Source organism: Pseudophryne corroboree, chromosome 5 (genome assembly GCF_028390025.1).
Source record: "Pseudophryne corroboree isolate aPseCor3 chromosome 5, aPseCor3.hap2, whole genome shotgun sequence".
Taxonomy (NCBI): Eukaryota; Metazoa; Chordata; class Amphibia; order Anura; family Myobatrachidae; genus Pseudophryne; species Pseudophryne corroboree.
The window spans coordinates 150,062,763-150,082,032 of record NC_086448.1 but is presented as its reverse complement, the minus strand read 5'-3'; the positions used below and the strand labels follow the sequence as shown (position 1 = coordinate 150,082,032).

General features: G+C 45.5%; 1 protein-coding gene and 1 long non-coding RNA gene across 2 annotated transcripts in view; one reads left to right on the top strand and one right to left on the bottom strand.

Moving 5' to 3' along the window:
• LOC134927407 (uncharacterized) overlaps positions 1 to 6,091 on the top strand; it is a 70,688-nt gene extending 64,597 nt beyond the window's left edge. Inside the window, exon 2 of the long non-coding RNA XR_010177630.1 lies at positions 5,537 to 6,091. This is a non-coding gene — a long non-coding RNA (uncharacterized LOC134927407). The remainder of the gene's footprint in view (positions 1 to 5,536) is intronic.
• LOC134927405 (cryptochrome DASH) overlaps positions 1 to 19,270 on the bottom strand; it is a 123,605-nt gene that overhangs the window by 17,412 nt on the left and 86,923 nt on the right. Inside the window, exons 12-13 of the mRNA XM_063921811.1 lie at positions 5,481 to 5,600; positions 4,796 to 4,972 (exon numbers count right to left, since the gene is read on the bottom strand). Of these exons, the coding sequence (XP_063777881.1) occupies positions 4,796 to 4,972; positions 5,481 to 5,600 (297 nt within the window). The remainder of the gene's footprint in view (positions 1 to 4,795; positions 4,973 to 5,480; positions 5,601 to 19,270) is intronic.

Genomic DNA, 19,270 nt, shown 5'->3' with positions numbered 1-19,270 from the left:
CATTATTTCCTTGCTTGAAGGTTCAGCGTTGGATTGGGTGTCTCCGTTGTGGGAGCGATCTGACCCTTTGCTTTCCAGTTACACCAATTTCATTGCGTCATTCCGAAGGATTTTTGACGAGCCCGGCAGAATGACCGCCGTTTCCTCGGACCTGCTCCAAGTCCGTCAAGGCTCCCGTTCAGTGGGACAGTATGTGATTCACTTCCAGACCATAGCCTCGGAACTACGCTGGAATAATGATGCTCTCCGGGCCGCTTTCTGGAACGGGCTCTCCGACCGTCTAAAAGACGAGCTGGTCACTAGGGATCTGCCAGATTCCTTAGAACAGTTGATCTCACTCTGCGTTAAGGTGGATCTCCGCATGCAGGAACAAGGTGGCGAACGTAGTCGGTCGGATCAATCCAGATTCCGGTCTCTCCCGTCTAAGCAAACAGTTACCCCAAGTTCGGATGAACCCATGCAAATCAATCGATCCCGGCTGTCCCCGGAAGAACGACAGCGCCGTCGTTAGGGTAAACTCTGCCTCTACTGTGGAGCCGCGGATCACTTTATCAAATACTGCAAGTCCCGTCCGGGAAACGGGCAGTCCTAGCTTGTTCCGGAGAAGACGAGTTAGGGGTTACATCTAAATCTTCTCCGACAGTTGATTGTTTACTCTCCGTTTCTCTGTTTTCTGAGTCTATAGCTAAACCTGTTAAAGCCCTGCTGGACTCTGGGGCTGCAGGGAACTTTGTTTCTCTTTCTTGTGTTCAGAGTCTGGGTTTACAGTTACAGTCTGTCAAACGACCTATTACGTTGACCGCCATCAATGGTACCAAAATATCTAATGGTCTTACTACAAGTCGCACAGAGCCAATAAAGCTGCAGGTCGGAGCTCTGCATCAAGAACATCTGGAGTTCCTAGTAATTCCGGAGATGCCTCACGATCTTGTTCTTGGTCTACCTTGGCTTAGAATTCACAATCCTCACGTCGACTGGAAGTCGTCACAAATAGTGTCCTGGAGTTCGTTTTGTCACTCTAATTGTCTCACTCCTGTTTACCCGCTCCGTGCATCTTCCAAGTCTGATGAGGAGCTTATTCCAGAGGCCTATCAGGAGTTCACAGACGTATTTTCAGAACAGGCGGCCGATCAGTTACCACCGCATAGACCCTGGGACTGTCCCATTGAGCTTATCCTAGGGAGAATGCCACCTCTGGGACGCACATATCCCTTATCATTACCCGAGACCCAAGCTATGTCGGACTACATCAAGTCTAATCTGCTGAAAGGATTCATTCGCCACTCTACCTCCCCGGCTGGAGCAGGTTTCTTTTTCGTGAAGAAGGATGGAGGGTTAAGACCATGTATAGATTATCGTGGCTTAAACGATATCACCATTAAGAACAAATACCCTCTACCGCTAATCACTGAGCTATTTGATATGGTTCGTGGAGCCCACGTTTTCACTAAGCTCGACTTAAGGGGAGCCTATAATTTGATACGTATCCGACAGGGGGACGAATGGAAGACGGCCTTTAATACCAGGGACGGGCATTACGAGTATCTGGTAATGCCGTTTGGCCTCAGCAATGCCCATGCCGTTTTTCAGGGATTTGTAAATAATCTTCCGAGATATGTTATATCAAAGCGTAGTGGTGTACTTGGATGACATTCTGATATTTTCTAAGAATCTTGCAGAGCACAGAGTACAGGTCAAAGAAGTACTTCTTCGCCTATGAAGGAATCGTCTCTACAGCAAGATTTCCAAATGCGTCTTCGAGGTCCCTTCAATTCCATTCCTCGGATATGTCATCTCAGGTACGGAGCTTCGCATGGATCCAGAGAAACTCACTGCCATTCGGGACTGGACTCAGCCTCTCTCCTTGAAAGCGGTACAAAGATTTCTGGGCTTTGCAAATTACTTCCGGAAATTTATAAAGGGATTTTCTACCATTGTTGCACCTATTACTGCCCTAACCAAAAAGGGGTCTGACCCAAGTCACTGGTCTTCAGAAGCTGAAGTAGCGTTTGCCTGGTTGAAATCAGCCTTCATGTCTGCTCCGGTACTCCAACAACCAAATTTTTCTAAACCATTCTTCTTGGAAGTCGATGCTTCTACAGTAGGCATCAGTGCCGTTCTTTCACAGTACTCCTCTGATGGGAAGTTACATCCATGTGGTTTCCATTCTCGTAAGTTCTCTCCTGCTGAACGAAACTACACCATTGGAGATCAGGAGCTTTTAGCAATAAAATCTGCCCTAGAAGAATGGAGGTACTTATTGGAAGGTGCTAAACACCTAATTACGATCTATACCGATCACAAGAACTTGTTGTATATCAAGACGGCCCAGTGCTTGAATTCCCGTCAAGCTAGATGGGCACCCTTTTTCACTCGATTCTCATTTGTTATTAAGTACCAGGCCGGGACTCTCAACGCTAAGGCTGATGCTCTGTCTCGCTCTTTAACGGCCTCAGATGAGGAGAATTCCTTTGAAAAGAGTTTGATTCTCAGTCCAGTCTCTATTTCAGCAGCTCCCACTACTCTGGGTCCTCCTCCTGGGAGAATGTCTGTACCAGTTGAATTTCATCCAAAGTTGCTGCAGTGGGCTCATATCTCCAAGTTTTCCGGTCATCCTGGTGTTCAAAAAATGTGTGAATTTCTACGAAGGTCATATTGGTGGGACACCATGAAGAAGGATATACAAGATTATGTCAACTCATGTCCTCAATGTGCTCAGCACAAAACTCTTAGTCTCCCTCCTGCGGGGTTGCTTCATCCACTGTCCATTCCTAAGAAACCCTGGACCCATATTTCCATGGACTTTGTCACTGAATTACCCCTCTCCAAGGGTTACAATACCATCTGGGTGATTATTGACCGCTTTTCTAAAATGGCACATTTTGTTCCGTTGTCCGGGTTACCAACGGCTCCCAAGTTGGCTTTACTATTTATTCGTGAACACTTCCGCCTGCACGGGTTACCTTGGGAGATAGTCTCTGATCGAGGGGTACAGTTCACTGCTAGATTCTGGAGGGCCCTCTGTTCAGCTTTACAAATAAAACTCAAGTTCTCATCTGCTTACCACCCACAAACCAATGGGCAGACTGAACGCGTCAATCAAGATTTAGAGACTTTTCTCCGCGTTTATCTTTCTCCTTCGCAGGACGATTGGGTGGAACTGTTACCCTGGGCCGAGTTTGCCCATAACCATCTGTATCACTCTTCCACTGGTGAGTCTCCATTCTTCATTAATTATGGATTCCATCCACGAGTTCCAGAATTACCCATCTCCCCTTCGGAGGATGTTCCGGCTGCAGCTTCTACTCTCCAGCACGTCAGTCAAATCTGGAGTAAGGTTCATGCTAATCTCAAAAAAATCTCTGGCCGCTACAAATTCTTTGCAGATAGAAAACGTCGAGCAGCTCCTCAATACAAAGTTGGTGACAGGGTATGGCTCTCTACCCGCAATCTTCGTTTAAGAGTGCCCGCTATGAAGTTTGCTCCGAGGTTCATCGGTCCTTACCCTGTTTTGCAAGTCCTGAACCCGGTTGTCTGCAAATTGGGGTTGCCTTCCCACTTTCGGGTACCAAATTCGTTCCATGTTTCTCTTCTTCGTCCCCTCATCTTAAATCGGTTCCATTCAGATTCTCCTAGGCCGACCTCGGTTCTCTAACTGAACGTCTCCTGTGTACCAGCGTTTGCAGAGTATCTCTCTCTGGAACATTCCTAGTGCTTCCAGCGTTTACAGAGTATCACTCAGTGGAACATTCCTTGTGCTTCCAGCGTTTGCAGAGTGTCACTCAGTGGAACAATCACTGTGCTACCAGCGTTACAGTGTATCACCTAGTGGAACATTCACTGTGCTACCAGCGTTACAGTGCATCACTCAGTGGAACATTCACTGTGCTACCAGCGTTACAGTGTATCACTCAGTGGAACATTCACTGTGCTACCAGCGTTACAGTGTATCACTCAGTGGGACATTCTCTGAGTTACAGTGTTTCTCTTAAGGGGACACCTCCTGTGTTTCCTGTATTTCATGATATCTCCAAGTGGAACGCCTTCCATACTTCCAGAGTTACACTGAATCTTAAATCCTCATTCATTTCTTCAACATCGCTCACAAGCTTCTCATTCTTCAAACATCGCTCACAAATTCTTTATTCTTCAGTGTGCTTCACCATCGTTCTCAAATCCTCATTCATTTCTTCAGCAACGCTCACAAGTTCTTCATTCTTCTGTGTGCTTCACCATCATTCTCAAATCCTCATTCATCTCTTCAGCATCGCTCACAAGTTCTTCATTCTTCTGTGTGCTTCACCATCGTTCTCAAATCATCATTTAATTCTTCAGCATTATACGCCAGTTACTACGGCTAGTTCTGCATGAGGAAAACTTACATCCGGCCATCCCTGCTCCGGCCCAGCTGTGGTTCCTCCTTCCGATCATCGGAAGAACCTCCGAGTTCTTAACACTCCGAACCCAGGTCAGTGACATAGACTTACCATACTATCCCTTTAAACCAGGACACTTCTGAATTACACAGGTTCTGTGGCTGGCTTAATTCAAGCCTACATTTCATCTGGGTTTAAACAGCCATAAAACCTGGGATAATGGTATTGTAAGCCTAATTATAGCTCCTTAAAAAAAACCAACTGTAATATCAATCTACTGTTCCGTATAATGCACAAGTTACCTAAATGAATACTACAGTGTGGTCAGACAGGTTCACTTATACAGGTATAATTTGTATAGGGCCTTATACATATTATTTACACTTGTAACAAAAGCGCAAGTACATCAGGGAACTTACCGCTTTCTGGTTGATGTGTCTACTCCACTCTGGGGCCATGACAACTGGAAGTGGGTATGTCTCGCCAAGAGTTACGTTGGCATGTGCTAGTGAGGCATTGCTCAGTGCCCATGGTGTATGTGCATCTCCCCCTTTTATCTGCTGCAGTTCTGGAACCCACAGTCGGATGTAATCACCCTTTTATAGAGAGAGTGAGAAACACAAATCAACACATTACATAATAATTTGGAATCTCACAGCATACTGTACATGCATAAACAAATGAATAGATCAGCAATTCTCAACCTCGGTCCTCAAGGCACAGTCCATATTTTAGTGATAGGCATGCTTGAGCACAGATGGCTAAATCAAAATAACGGAGGTACTAATTAAGTCACTTGTGCTCAAGTATGGCTATCCTTAAAACCTGGACTGTTAGTGTGTCTTGAGGACAGTGGTTGAGAACCCCTGACATTGACACTGCAAAGCTATCTCAGAACACAGGGGGTGATTCAGACCTGATCGTAGATATGCTAAATTTAGCACACCTATGATCAACTTCCCTTACATGCGGGGGTATGCCCAGCACAGGGCTAGTCCGCCCCGTATGTCAGGCCGTGCCCTGTCGCACAAGTACAAAAGCATCGCACAGCGGCGATGTTAGAGCAATTAGAGTTCGAGCAATCAGAGTCACTGTGATACATACATTGCCATCATAATCCAGCCCTTGTTTAATCATATTGAACTTTCTGTTTTCTCTAGGGTCATTTCCAATTCCAGCGCTGTATAACCAATTGCCATAATTACTGCACACATCATAGTCCACCTAGAAACACAGGAGAGACCCGTTTATTGCCACAGATTCAGGTTTCCCCATGTAACTCAGCCCTCGCATAGCAGGGAGCCACCCAACTACGGACTTTCCACTAACACGTGCCGCAGGCAACAAGAGCTACAGTATATAGGGGTTATTTCCTTGTTTGTTTAATTGTACATACTGTACCAGCCTGCACCTTTCACTAAGTATGTTACTTCATCTTTCCAGCCAACTCTGTCTTCTGGCAGAATGTTTTCATTGTGTTGCAAAATACAAAAATAAACCTGCTCTCTGAATACAATGGCTTCCAATGGAGAGAGTTATACTGTAGCTCATAGTTCTATTAACAGTTATTCCTGATGCAATGAAGCAAGGCTGAAAGTATCAACGGGAAGATGGAAACGCTACATAGTAGTAATATGGTGGATGGTGTGTATAAATAAACAGATTTGTATTATCACACAGGAAACCCTATTAAAAAAAAAAATGTAACAACAAAATTAACCCAAGTCAAGTGTTTTAGATTTCACACGATTAAGGGAAAAAGCATTACACTAATTCATTGCTTAGTTGTGCCTTGTGCAATATGTAGTTTCATATTCTCCCTATATACAGGCTTTGTGTAAGTTCAATAGTTCCTGTACTGGTGTAACGCATAGCAAAGGGGAATGTACATGATACATATAGTTTTAAGTTCTCTCACTGCACAGGTAATGAGTAAACTGTTTGGTTCAGGTTATGGAACATTCTCCCATTATGTAACACTGTATATATTATATGCATGCATATCATACACAGTTATATACATACTTTGGGCCTTATTCAGCTTCACTAGCAGTTTTATTAATATAGCAAAACTGTTACCGCTAACAATCGCATGCAAAGGCCGCCCAGCATGTTAAGTGCCGCCAAGCGGTGCGGTCGCAATCCAATTGCGATTGCATTGCAGAAATCATCAGTTAGTGGAAGCCCCCTGCATACGCAGCCAGACTGCCTATGCAGGCGCACCGCCACCATGTTTCCTATCGCAGGCGACATCATTGGGGCACCCCGAAAACGGCCATGACATGCCTGCGCTTCCTGCTGCCTCCCCCAAATGCTATGACGCCGGCCCAGAACCCCAGCCGCCTGTTGCTCACATTGCGATCGCATCCTTCTGGGATGTGATCGCAAAGTGAAAGTGACGCATGCGCAGTTGTCCAAAAAGCATCTATCTGATTTTAGCAGTTTTGAAACTGCTACTGAATCAGGCCCTTTTTACACAAAATTCTGCATGCATTTATAAGTGTGTGCATGTGATAAACATACAATTAAGCGCTTTGATTTATAAATTAATATACTATGTCAGTGTGGTTTATACCAGCTATGTGTGTATACTGTGATATAACACTGGTACATTAATGGTCATAGCACTCACAGGGGATTGTAGGTTATTTAATGTAAAAGGACACAAGTCTTATAAAGGAAACATGAAAAAAATTGCAAGTAAGTAATGATACAATTAAGGAACAGCGTATGACTATAGCTGGTGCACAATAACATGGCAATACTCCCTAGTCCCTGTAACAGTGGATACAGCAAGTACTCACCCAGTTTGATATTTTTCTTATTTCACTTCCTCGCACCGTGGAAACAAGACACCTAACATGGGTCCAAGTGATACACTGTATACAGGATAACTTTCCCCATTTAATCCAATTTATATTTTAGTCCTTTGCCCACTTATTGCATAAATAGAGCATCATAAACTCAGTGTACAGGACAGAGCCCTACGTGAGGGCTGCGTCTCCAGCACGCTTATTTTTTGTAACAAGATATTGAAGTGTATTTATCAAGGGATCCAGGTCTATGTGTGAACGAAATTAGTAGTGAGTCAACCGCAGGTAGAATCCGTTCCCTATTTTTTTTTTTTTTATATATTCTTTATTTTGGTTTTACAGAAAAAGTTAGGACGTTATCAAAAGTACAACAAGTCGTACAGTGTAGAAATACATGGGTTAAAGTAACTGTAAAATATAAAACATCCAACATCTACACATAAAACAAGACAGAGGTTAGAGGGGGGAATGGGAATAGAAACGGGAGGGGAATGAGCGAGCTAATCAATCTTAATTAAATATTAGCGCGGGTTCCACATAGCGAGGCGCGTAACACAATTAAGCGGCATCATGTTATGTCTAGTGGGATCTGGTCTTTGTAGGTAGATGTAGATTTAAACTCTATCCAAGAGAACCACGTGGCGACATAATCGGCACGCGAGTCAAGGACCGAGTGAAAAATATCCTCCATTGAACTATAGAAATCTATCCGCTGAAACCATTCCCATATTTGAGGGGGGGTCTGGGATTTCCAGTGGACTGGCACCACAGCTCTCGCTGCGTTATTGAGGTGTTTGAGAAGGGAGTGTTTATATTTTGCCAGTGGAATTGTAGTGTGGGAGAGCAACCAGAAGTCGATTCCAGTAGGCGCCTGAAACCCCAGGATCTTGGAGGATATTTGAATTATTTGGTTCCAAAAGGTGGTGATCAGGGGACAGTCCCACCATATATGAGTAAGGGTGCCACGTTCTTTTCCACATCTCCAGCACAAGGGGGATACTGAGGGATAAAACTTGTGTAGAAGGGAGGGACAGCGATACCACCTGGTAAGCAGTTTATACTGTGTTTCAATAACTTCTAAGCTAGTAGAGCAACGGGACATAGCTTCACAGTGTTTCTGCCAGTTGATGTGTATCCCTCTAGGTATGAGATCTGCATCCCATTTCGCGCAGAAAGCGGGGTTACCGGGGTAACGACCTTGTAGTAGTATCTTATAGATACCTGATATAACATGTGAGGGGTCAGAGGATTGGGAGCACATTGCCTCAAAAGGGGTAAGACTACCAGTCAGTGCAGCAGCTGTCCTGTGAGATAAAATAAAATGGCGGGTTTGGAGATAGAACCAGAAGTCAGTCGCAGGAATATCAGTACCCTCTCTAATGTCATTGAAAGCTTTGATCTTCCCTCCAGAAAGCAGATGTGTTATTCTAGTTAAGCCCGCCCTGTTCCACCTAGCGGGCACACCACCACCCATGCCCGGTCCAAACAGCGGGTTGTCAAGGAGCGGGAGAAGTAGAGATGTTGATGAGGAAAGACCCACCTTAAATCTTAGCGTTCTCCATAGAGCCAAAGTGGGCCCAACCGTCAGATGTGAGGAGCGGCCAATGGTTCCCATCCAGGGTACTGCCTGCAATTGTAAACCTGAAGACCGTTTCTCCAAGTCAACCCACCGTTTGGAGCCGGCATCAGGCCGTGACCAATCCAGGACCCTATTCAAAATTGTAGCCTGATAGTATGCCGTAACCATGGGCAGCTGTTGGCCCCCTTGAGCTTTTCTTAAGAATAGGTAGCAGTGTTTAAACCTGGGTTTTCTGCCGTTCCAAACAAAGTGGCTGATCGCTTTGTGTGCGTTTGCCAAAAACTGTTGGGGGAGCTTTAAGGGGATAGTTTGGAAAAGGTAAAGTAACCGTGGCAGGATATTCATTTTTACAATGTTCATACGGCCTAGCCAGGAGAACTTCTGTTGGAGCCACTGCGACATTTCCTTACGCAGTTTCTGCAATAGAGGGATATGGTTCAGAGTGACAGTGGTCGAGAGGGAGGCGGGGATCAGAATGCCTAAGTATTTAATATGTGAGGGGTGCCAGGTAAATGGGAATGCACTCTTTAGAGACGAAACTAATTCCGTGGTGAGAGAGATACTAAGAGCCGTTGATTTGGCATTGTTAATTTTGAAATTGGATAATGTTCCAAAACGTGTAAGTTCTTTCATAAGCCCAGATAGGGAAACAGCCGGATTTGTAACGATCGCTAATAGATCGTCCGCGAATAATGCAAGTTTATGTTCGTTTCCACCCACCTTCAGGCCAGTGATATCCGGGTTCTGTCTAATGGCTCTAGCCAGAGCTTCCATGCAGATAACATATATCAATGGCGACAGTGGGCATCCCTGTCTGGTCCCATTAGAGATGACTATCGGGTCAGATAGTATTCCGTTTACCCGCACTTGTGCTGAGGGTGTTCGATATAGTGCCAATATTTTTTGCAGGAACACCTCTCCTAAGCCTAGCCTGCGCAGAGTGACCTCCATAAAGATCCAGTCAATGCGGTCAAAGGCTTTCTCAGCATCTATGGAGAGAAGCATCATGGGGGCCTTAGCGGTGTTCGCATGGGCAATCAAGTCAATCACTCGTATGGTGTTGTCCCTCGCTTCTCTGCCACGTACGAAACCAACCTGGTCCGGGTGTATCACTGTTGGAAGCAACTGACACAGGCGATTTGCCAAGAGTTTAGCATATAATTTAAGGTCAACGTTAAGGAGGGAGATTGGCCTGTAATTAGATGGCAATGAAGGGTCTTTTCCGTCTTTAGGGATGACCGTGACATGGGCCTCCAGGGACTGATTTGAGAAGGGGATCTGTGGAGAGACAGTATTACATGCCCGGAGCAGGAGGGGGAGAAGCTTACCCTGAAATGTTTTGTAATAGGATATGGGAAAGCCGTCAGGACCTGGGCTCTTTCCAGACGGGGAGGACTTCAGAGCGGACAGCAGTTCGTCGGATGTAAAAGGGACGTCGAGTGCCTCAATTACAGCAGGGGAGAGGGACGGGAATCTAATCTCCTCTAGATACTCCTCTATTGCCTTCCCATGCGATGACTGCTCACATTGGGAGCGCTGAGAGGTCAGATTATAGAGTTTCGTATAGTACGTATGAAAAATCTCAGCCATCTTGCCGTCAGAAGCATGGGGGACACCAGAGGAGTCCTTAATCTCTCTGATATAAGTCAGGGATCTTTGGGCGCGAAGGGCGCGGGCGAGAAGTTTCCCGGGTTTATTACCCCATCTGTGGAACTTGTGTCGACAGCAGCGGAATGCCCTACGAGTGCCTTCGTCCAGCAAACCATTTAGAGAAGATCGAGCGTCTTGCAATTCTGCTAATACGTCTGAAGTTAGTGTGGACTTATGAATGAGTTCCAACCGTTTAATTTTAGCAAGTAGAGCTTCCCGACATTCGTTTTTTTGTTTTTTAAGGAGGGAACCCAATTGGATACATTTGCCCCTAATAACACATTTATGGGCTTCCCACAGTGTCACTGGGGAGATTTCATTAGTCATGTTAAGAGCTATATAGTCTTCAATGGCACTGTCCAGTTGGGCTCGGCAGTCTGGGTCTCTGAGAAAATGCTCGTTAAAGCGCCAACGCCACTGACGCGGGGGAGGGCAGCGCAGGGACAGGGTAACAGTCGTTGGAGCATGGTCAGATCCTACTATTTGACCTATTGTGGCATCTACTAGAAAATCGAGGGAGTTGTGGTCTACAAAGATATAGTCAATCCGGGTATAAGAATTATGTGGGTGGGAATAAAACGTGTAGTCCCTATCTTTGGGATGGAGCAGGCGCCAGGTGTCCATTAACTGAAAATCATGCAAGATTGATTTGAAGCGTCTAACATCAGTCATAGAGGATCTAAGCGCTCCAGTTGAAGTATCTAGAAGAGGCTCCAACGCCCAGTTAAGATCGCCTCCTATCACTAATACCCCTGCCAGGGATTGTTCTATCAACTCCAAGGCCTCCCTCATAAAGCGAATCTGACCCTGATTAGGAAGATAAAGATTAACAAATGTAAAAATTTGTTCAGCAATGGTAGCCTTCACCATCAGGCCCCTCCCATCTCCAATAGGGGTTTCTGACACATCATGTAATCTAATATGTTTGGCAAACAGTATTGCAACTCCCTTGGCCTTAGCCCCAGAGAAATCATTATAATACCCCTGCGGGAAATGACGGGAGTGCAGCTTCGGAGAGGCACCCTTTTTAAAGTGAGTCTCCTGAAGGAACACCACGTCCGCTTTGTCGGTGTGTAGAGAGTGTAGGAGCCGGGACCTCTTCTCGGGGATGTTGAGGCCTTTCACATTAAACGATACCAACTTTAAGGTAGCCATAGTGGTCTAATGATCGTGGGTATCAGCATTACTAGTTCGCTGTGGTACCCATGCATCTGTACGATAAGAGCAGCCGCCCAGAATACCTTATCTAAATAAGGGGAGAGGGGTAGGAAAACACAAGAGGGAGGGAGGGAGGGGGATGACAAGGACTTAAAGAAATAAAGACAACTGCTGTCAATGCAACAGCAATACTCTGCGTCATTAGTCATGGGAAACCAGAAACGGCCCATGATCTACGAATGTATAGCAGAGCAAGGGGGGGGTCTGGGGGGAACTGGGACACACCACCATAAGTAACATTGAGGTATAAACAGTACTGTTCAAAGCTAATCAGTGGACATAACAGTTCTAGTAAGGGAAAAACTAAATCAGCAAACTGTAAGAACCCAGTAGGGCAGTAGGTACATGAAGGCAAGACAACGTAACAGGAGTCGGGAGTCCAGTATAAAAATGACAACTTAGAAACCCGGAAACAAACACAGAAATCAAAGTATATAATGTGGTAGGGGGTATCAGTACTTAGGCATCTATGATTGGCAATCGAGTACTGGAGTAGTTATTGGAGTAAACTATTCAACCTGTATTGAAGAAACAGCGTAAAAGAGAGAACAATATATCGCTACTCAATAAACATATCTAATAGTCACGTGTCTCTATGGATCTTAGCCGTAACTCCTGTCATCTCGTGCCATCCGTGGTACTCGCAGCAGCAGGCACAGGTGGAAGTTCTCCGGACGTGTCATTCCGCCGACGCCTTCGAGGATTACGGACTCTTTGCCATCTCTCCCTCTGGGGTGGAGGAGCCAGCGAAAGTTCGAGCGGGTCCAGCCAGTTAGGGAGGGTCGGGGCCGGGATATCTAGAGCTGAGCAGAAGTCCTTGACGCCATCATATTCCTGCAGAACATAGAGGGATCCTTTATAGGTCACTTGGATAGATATTGGAAAACCCCAGCGGAATTTGATGTTACGGCTTTTGAGTTCATCTGTGATGGGGCGAAGTATACGCCTCTGCTGTAAGGTAGACCATGAAATGTCCGGGAAGATTTGTATCCTCTGGCCCTGAAAAGTTATGTCCGGTGCTCGTCTGGCTGCTCTCAGAATCTCCTCCCTCTCTTGAAAGTAGTGGAGTCTGCAGATTACGTCTCGGGGTCGTTCCGTCGGCGCTCCTCTAGGGCGTAAAGCCCGATGTGCTCTGTCAAACACTATCTGGTATTCGGAGTCCATCTCCAAAAGTTCATTGAATATTTTGGTTAGGGTATATTCAAGGTTTTGGGGCGCAACGTCCTCAGATAAACCTCGTATTCTTAGGTTATTCCGGCGACCTCTGTTGTCGACGTCATCGAGTCGTCGACCCATGGCTACCAGAGAACACGACTGTCGAGAGATGAGGTCATGGAGGTCTGAGATTTTTGTATCCGTCTTCTCAGCGCAATCTTCTAGTGTTACTACTCTATCTACAACTTGCGTGATGTCCGACTGCAAAGAGGAGAGACGGGTCTGGATAGAATCCTGAATTCGTTGTTCCATGGATTGAAGATCTTGCTGTAGGTCCTGCCGGGTGGGCATAGACCGCAATGTGGAGAGAATCGTAGATAAGTCTGAGGATTCCACCACAGGAGAAGATGGCGGAGGGAGAGCAGGTTGCTCCCCAACCGTCTTGCCCGCCATGACTCTGGAGGGCAGGGAGGACGATGACGGGGTGGTTGAAGTTGGAACAGTTGTCGGCGGTCGGAATAGCGTCTGAAAGGCCTTGGTTCGGGATGAGTTGGCTGTGACAGATGACCTTTTCTTGGTTGACCGTCTGCCCGGCATGAGGCACGATACTAGGCGTGATCGGGAAGGGTTATCGTCGAACTGGGTATCCACGTATAGGTATAGGTGTCATATCACGCGTTCCCCCCAGCGTGGCTTGATCAGGTCATTGTATTTTAAAGTCCAGGTACCATAGTGCGAAGGGTTGTGAGTCGTAGTTGGGGAGTGTCGGCATGTCGTTCATCCATTTTAATGCGCTCCTAGCCTCTCTTCCAGAGATGTGACGAAGTATAAGAAAATCTGAGGAAAGGGAGCGTAGTTCCAGGGTTCGCCACAAGAGGGAGATCCAGTCTCAGCAATAATGTGGGAAGGTGAAGCTGAGTGCCTGTCTCACAGCACGTAAAAGTGCTAAGCAATTTTAGTGTGTAGATACAAGGGGGCCAGGGGATTGGGGTGTTGTGCCCATATATAGCCAGTGTCCAGGCTATTTTGGTGTGCAGCAGGGTGGTCCAGATGCAGCCCAAAGCATATAGAAAGCTGAGTGGGCACGCAGCCCATAACAAATATGGCGGCGTCGGCTTCACTTGTGGGGCCTCTGAAGATGAATCAGATCAAGTGATTCTTATGTGCCCCAGAGTGATCTGTAGTGCTGGTGGCCGTGTAGCAGCACCCCTCGGGCAGCGAGGCTGTCAGGAGGCCGAGCGGGCGGCGGGGACGGCGCCCTCTCGACCGCGGTCACGCCAGCTCCAGCGCACCGCCGTCACCCGGCGCCGATCACTGGGGCCTCGTCTCGAGCCACACAGCGGGGCAGGAGCACTCCGGTCGGGTCTGCCAGGTAGGGAACGCGCTGCAGAGGCGCGGCAAGGATGGGGGAGCCGCCGTTTCACTGCGGTGAGGCTGGCACAGGGTCACTTCCGGTCCGGGTCTGTAAGAAATTGAGGTCCCGGCTTTAGGTGTGCAGGTAGGCCGCAACCCGCACGGGTGCAGAAGGCACCCGCCGGCTCTGCAGACCCCTGCGTCCAGGGGAGAGGAGGGATAGGGGGTATTGAAGGAGGGAGAAGGGGTCCCGGGTTCACTTATAATGGTAGTGTTTTAGCAATTTAGGCAGGAGCTCTGATGGCATACGTCTGCCTAAGTTAAGCACCAAGCCACGCCCCCCGTTCCCTATTTTTATGCTGGTATTTACACAGAACTAACAGGCCCTAATCCCACTTCCCATGTGTCGTCATAAATGGGAGCTCGTGCAAAATCTTTTATTAAAAACAACCTCATGTGCCGGTGAATAGCGGATGAGGTCTATAGAACGTCCTATTCTGTAATGAGCATTATGGGTGTCACCTCTATATATAATTAAGTGTAATAAAGACTGCATAATAGTATCCTGCATTAGTCTAAAAAATATGACCACAATTGTTTTCAGGCGCTCATTATAAAATACATATTATTCTGTTAATGTAAATTCAGCAGCAATATGTCAAATTGTGTCTGTGTGGACACAACACAATAAATGGAAACTCGGGAGCAGTTATCTCCCAATTGACCATTAATTGCCAACAATAAAAACTATTTGCGCTAGTTGTATGAACTGCCAAGGTGTAAATAATGTATTATATACAATCATCACAATAAAAAAGATGTAATAATTCTATTTCGTGTGGCATCCAATGTTAGTAAAAATTGTCACGTGACCTAAAAATATATACTTAAAAAACAAGATGATTCTCATCTATATATAACTAGACTGTCAATCAAAAAAACAAAATTGTCCATCCATTTTATCTGTATATCAATGCTGTAAATGGTCTTTCTTGTAAGTCTGGTAATTTACACAAGTGGTATGCAGGTAAAAATGAGCTAGTGTCCGTAGCTAGTCCACCTGGTATAATATATGTCCTTGTATGGGGCACTTATCAACCCGCTATTTCCCGGCTCTTATGTGGCCACGCTGGGGGAGGAAGGGAATATACAGTGGCTTGGTATCTCACCTCTCCCTCGTCCTCCCGGCCGTTGACAATATCTGCCGGAGCTGGAGCCGTGACCGCCGTTGTGAGCTCTGTGCGCCGGGACTAGATGACGTCACCCGCCTTGCTGGAAAAGCTTGTCTCTGATTGTAGGAGACTCCGCAAGCGGGTTCAGGTAAGAGTCATCAATATCTATGTGCTGAAATCATCCACGGTTCGCATCATAAGGATTTACTGCTGGTCACAAATTGGTTCCCCAATATGGATATCCTTCCAAAAAGATGAGAAGGAGCTGTTCCCTCTAACGCATTTTTCAAAGAGTAATATAGCTGTATTCCAAGAACTTCCTTATATCCCTCTCATCTAAATTGGATCTGTCTTCCCATTGGCTCAGAAAACATTCAGGTGTAAAACATCAAATCAACATTGGATGCCTGCGTTTATATTAACATTGGATGCCAATTTTAAAATCTCAATAGACACAGTATTCATATAATTCACATATATACACATAAAATATATATATCAATGAGAGCTGTTGCAAAGAACAATATAAAATAACATTAGTCCCGCACAGTTATAGATTTAGATCTTATTATTAATTCAATTTCTAAAAAATCATTTACGCATCACCACCAGAATTGAACCCTGGTCTCCAATGTTTCTAAACGGTTACCTAGACCGCTAACCCATAGAAGCATACCGATAGTTCTTAGCTTAAAAAAAATACTTAACATTCAGAAATCCCTAATACAAATCATATACAGTTAGTTATCTGAACATGCAAGGTGTCTACGTATAGAACAAAGAAACTCCACAATTATGTAATTATATTAAAAATACACTTATTACAATAAACTCGACATTATCGGAGAGAAAGCAATGTCTATACAAAACAGTTGGAAATCGAGCAGGATGCAATGAAATGCTACCAATACCCTCCCCCCATCACTGCCCTATTGATAATATCACCATGTATCCCAGGAGATCACATACTCGAATACATGCACAAATATAAGTCGATAATAATCCACATGACTTGATATATTTATTTTCTCTTAATAATTGATTGCTATTATCTAGCTTTTTTTTTATCCAAAAATACACAAAAGATTTTCAAAAGATCTAAACCCCCGACTACAACACCAAAAGAAACTTTCTAAAATAAGTTCCCAACAAGAATGCTTCTATGGGTTAGCGGTCTAGGTAACCATTTAGCAACATTGGAGACCAGGGTTCGATTCCGGTGGTGATGTGTAAATATTTTTTTATAAATTTAATTAATAATAAGATCTAAATCTATAACTGTGTGAGACTAATGTTATTTATATTGTTATTTGCATACAGCTCTCTCCACGACATTGATATATATTTTATTATGTGTATGTATGTGAATTATATGAATACAGTGTCTATTGAGACTTTAAAATTGGCATCCAGTGTTAATATAAACGCAGGCATCCAATGCTGATTTGATGTTTTACAGCTGAATGTTTTCTGAGCCAATGGGAAGACAGATCCAATTTAGGAGAGGGATATTGTCACAAACCTGGCCTGAGAGGGTTGAGAACTCGGGGACTCTTCCAATGGTCGGGTGGAAGAACCGTAGTTGGGTTGGAATAGAGACAGACGAATGTAGGTCTTCCTCATGCAGGATCAATAGGGAACTTAGTCCGTGAACGATGCTAGATGCACTGAATGAGCAATAAAACGAAGACTTGAGAATGGTGCTGGGGAACTCTGAATGAAGAAGTAAATGATGACTTGGGATCAAATGCTGAAGAACACGGGGGGTAATTCCAAGTTGATCGCAGCAGGAAATTTTTTAGCAGTTGGGCAAAACCATGTGCAGTGCAGGGGGGGCAGATATAACATGTGCAGAGAGAGTTAGATTTGGGTGGGTATTTTGTTTCTGTGCAGGGTAAATACTGGCTGCTTTATTTTTACACTGCAATTTAGATTGCAGATTGAACACACCACACCCAAATCTATCTCTCTCTGCACATGTTATATCTGCCCTTCCTGCAGTGCACATGGTTTTGCCCAACTGCTAAAAAATTTCCTGCTGCGATCAACTGGGAATTACCCCCACTGAACGAAGGATGAGCGATGATTTGAGAACGTTGCTGAAGAACACTGGAAGATGCTATGAGTGATGGTTTGACAGCGATGCTGAAGAACACTGAACGAAGAGACGCTGGTAGCACCGAAGTCTGTGAGCCGAGGGACTCACTTACAAGCCGGAGCATTGGAGGCTTCGGGCAGAGAGACACACTTGTATGCTGGAAGCACTGGAGAGTCTGTGAGCCGAGAGACACACGAGCCTGGGGGTAGCTTAACAGCGACGATACTCAGGTGCCGGGGCTTTGCCCGTCGTCTCCATTTGAACTTCTTGCCCTCTTCTCATTGGCTGAGGGGCGGTGCTGACGTGACCAGCCCCCACGTGGTCAGACATGGCGCTTATGGAGCCGCAGACCGCCCGCAGCAGCGCTGCCCGCACGCCAGGAGAAGAGCTCACCCAAACCGGTAAGCACGGCGGCTGTGACAGAAATAAGGAAGTTCTTGTAATACAGCTCTATTATACCGCTTTCAGATCGCAAATGCCGGTTCCCACCCGGTAAGAGAAACGTGTCCTTACCGGGTGGGATCCGGCATTTGGTCTCCTTTGATGGCTTTCCGACCCAGCAATATACCGGGTCGGTTGCCATAGCAGCGGGGGGGGGGGGGGGGGGGGGGGCGCAGCAGGGGCGGGGGTGGAGGCGGCGCTGGGAGATGAGCTCACCTCCTGCGCCGCCTCTCCCTATGCTGTGAATGGGAACCGTATCGCATCGACGCGGCTCCCATTCACACTGCGCCTGACCCGGTATTCAACCCGGGTATAATCCTTCTTTTATACCGGGTTGAATTACCGGGTCAGGCGACCCGCTAATTCTCCCAAAGTGCTTTCACATCGCACACTGACCCGTGTCGACACGGCAATATGCCGCGTCGATACCGGGTTATTTGTGCGATGTGAAAAAGCACTTTGGTGCTAAACGCGTTAGAGGGAACAGCTCCTTCTCATCTTTTTGGAAGGATATCCATATTGGGGAACCAATTTGTGACCAGCAGTAAATCCTTTTGATGCGAACAGTGGATGATTTCAGCACATAGATATTGATGACTCGCACCTGAACCCGCTCGCGGAGTCTCCCACATTCAGAGATGAGCTTTACCAACAAGGCTGGTGAAGTCATCTAGTCCCGGCGCACTACAGCGATCCCGGCTCCAGCTCCGGCAGATTTTATCAACGGCCGGGAAGACGAGGGAGAGGTGAGATACCAAGCCACTGTATATTCCCTTCCTCCCCCAGCATGGCCACATAAGTGCCGGAAGCCGGGAAATAGCGGGATGATAAGTGACCCATACAAGGACATATATTATACCAAGTGGACTAGCTACGGACACTAGCTCATTTTTACCTGCATACCACTTGTGTAAATTACCAGACTTACAAGAAAGACCATTTACAGCATTGATATACAGATAAAATGGATGGACAATTTTTGTTTTGTTGATTGACATTCTAGTTATATATAGATGAGAATCATCTTGTTTTTTAAGTATATATTTTTAGGTCACGTGACAATTTTTACTAACATTGGATGCCACACGAAATAGAATGATTACATCTTTTTATTGTGATGATTGTATATAATAAAGGATTTAAATATTCGCAAGTGTCTATGGTCAGTAACCTGTGTATGGCCAGCTTTTTGGTATATAAATAAATAAATGTGTTGTAAATTGTTCTGCATATTACAAATGAGAAATGTTTAAATGAGCATTGCAATTATCATCAAGATAAGTATAATTTATATTTACAAATAGCTGAATTTGAGTGAAAAACCTTTGCACGTAACAGTTAATTTTGCCATTTTAGTGTAAATCTGTAGCTTATCTGCAGTGTCCTGATACTTTCACTTTATGGGGGGTATCCGA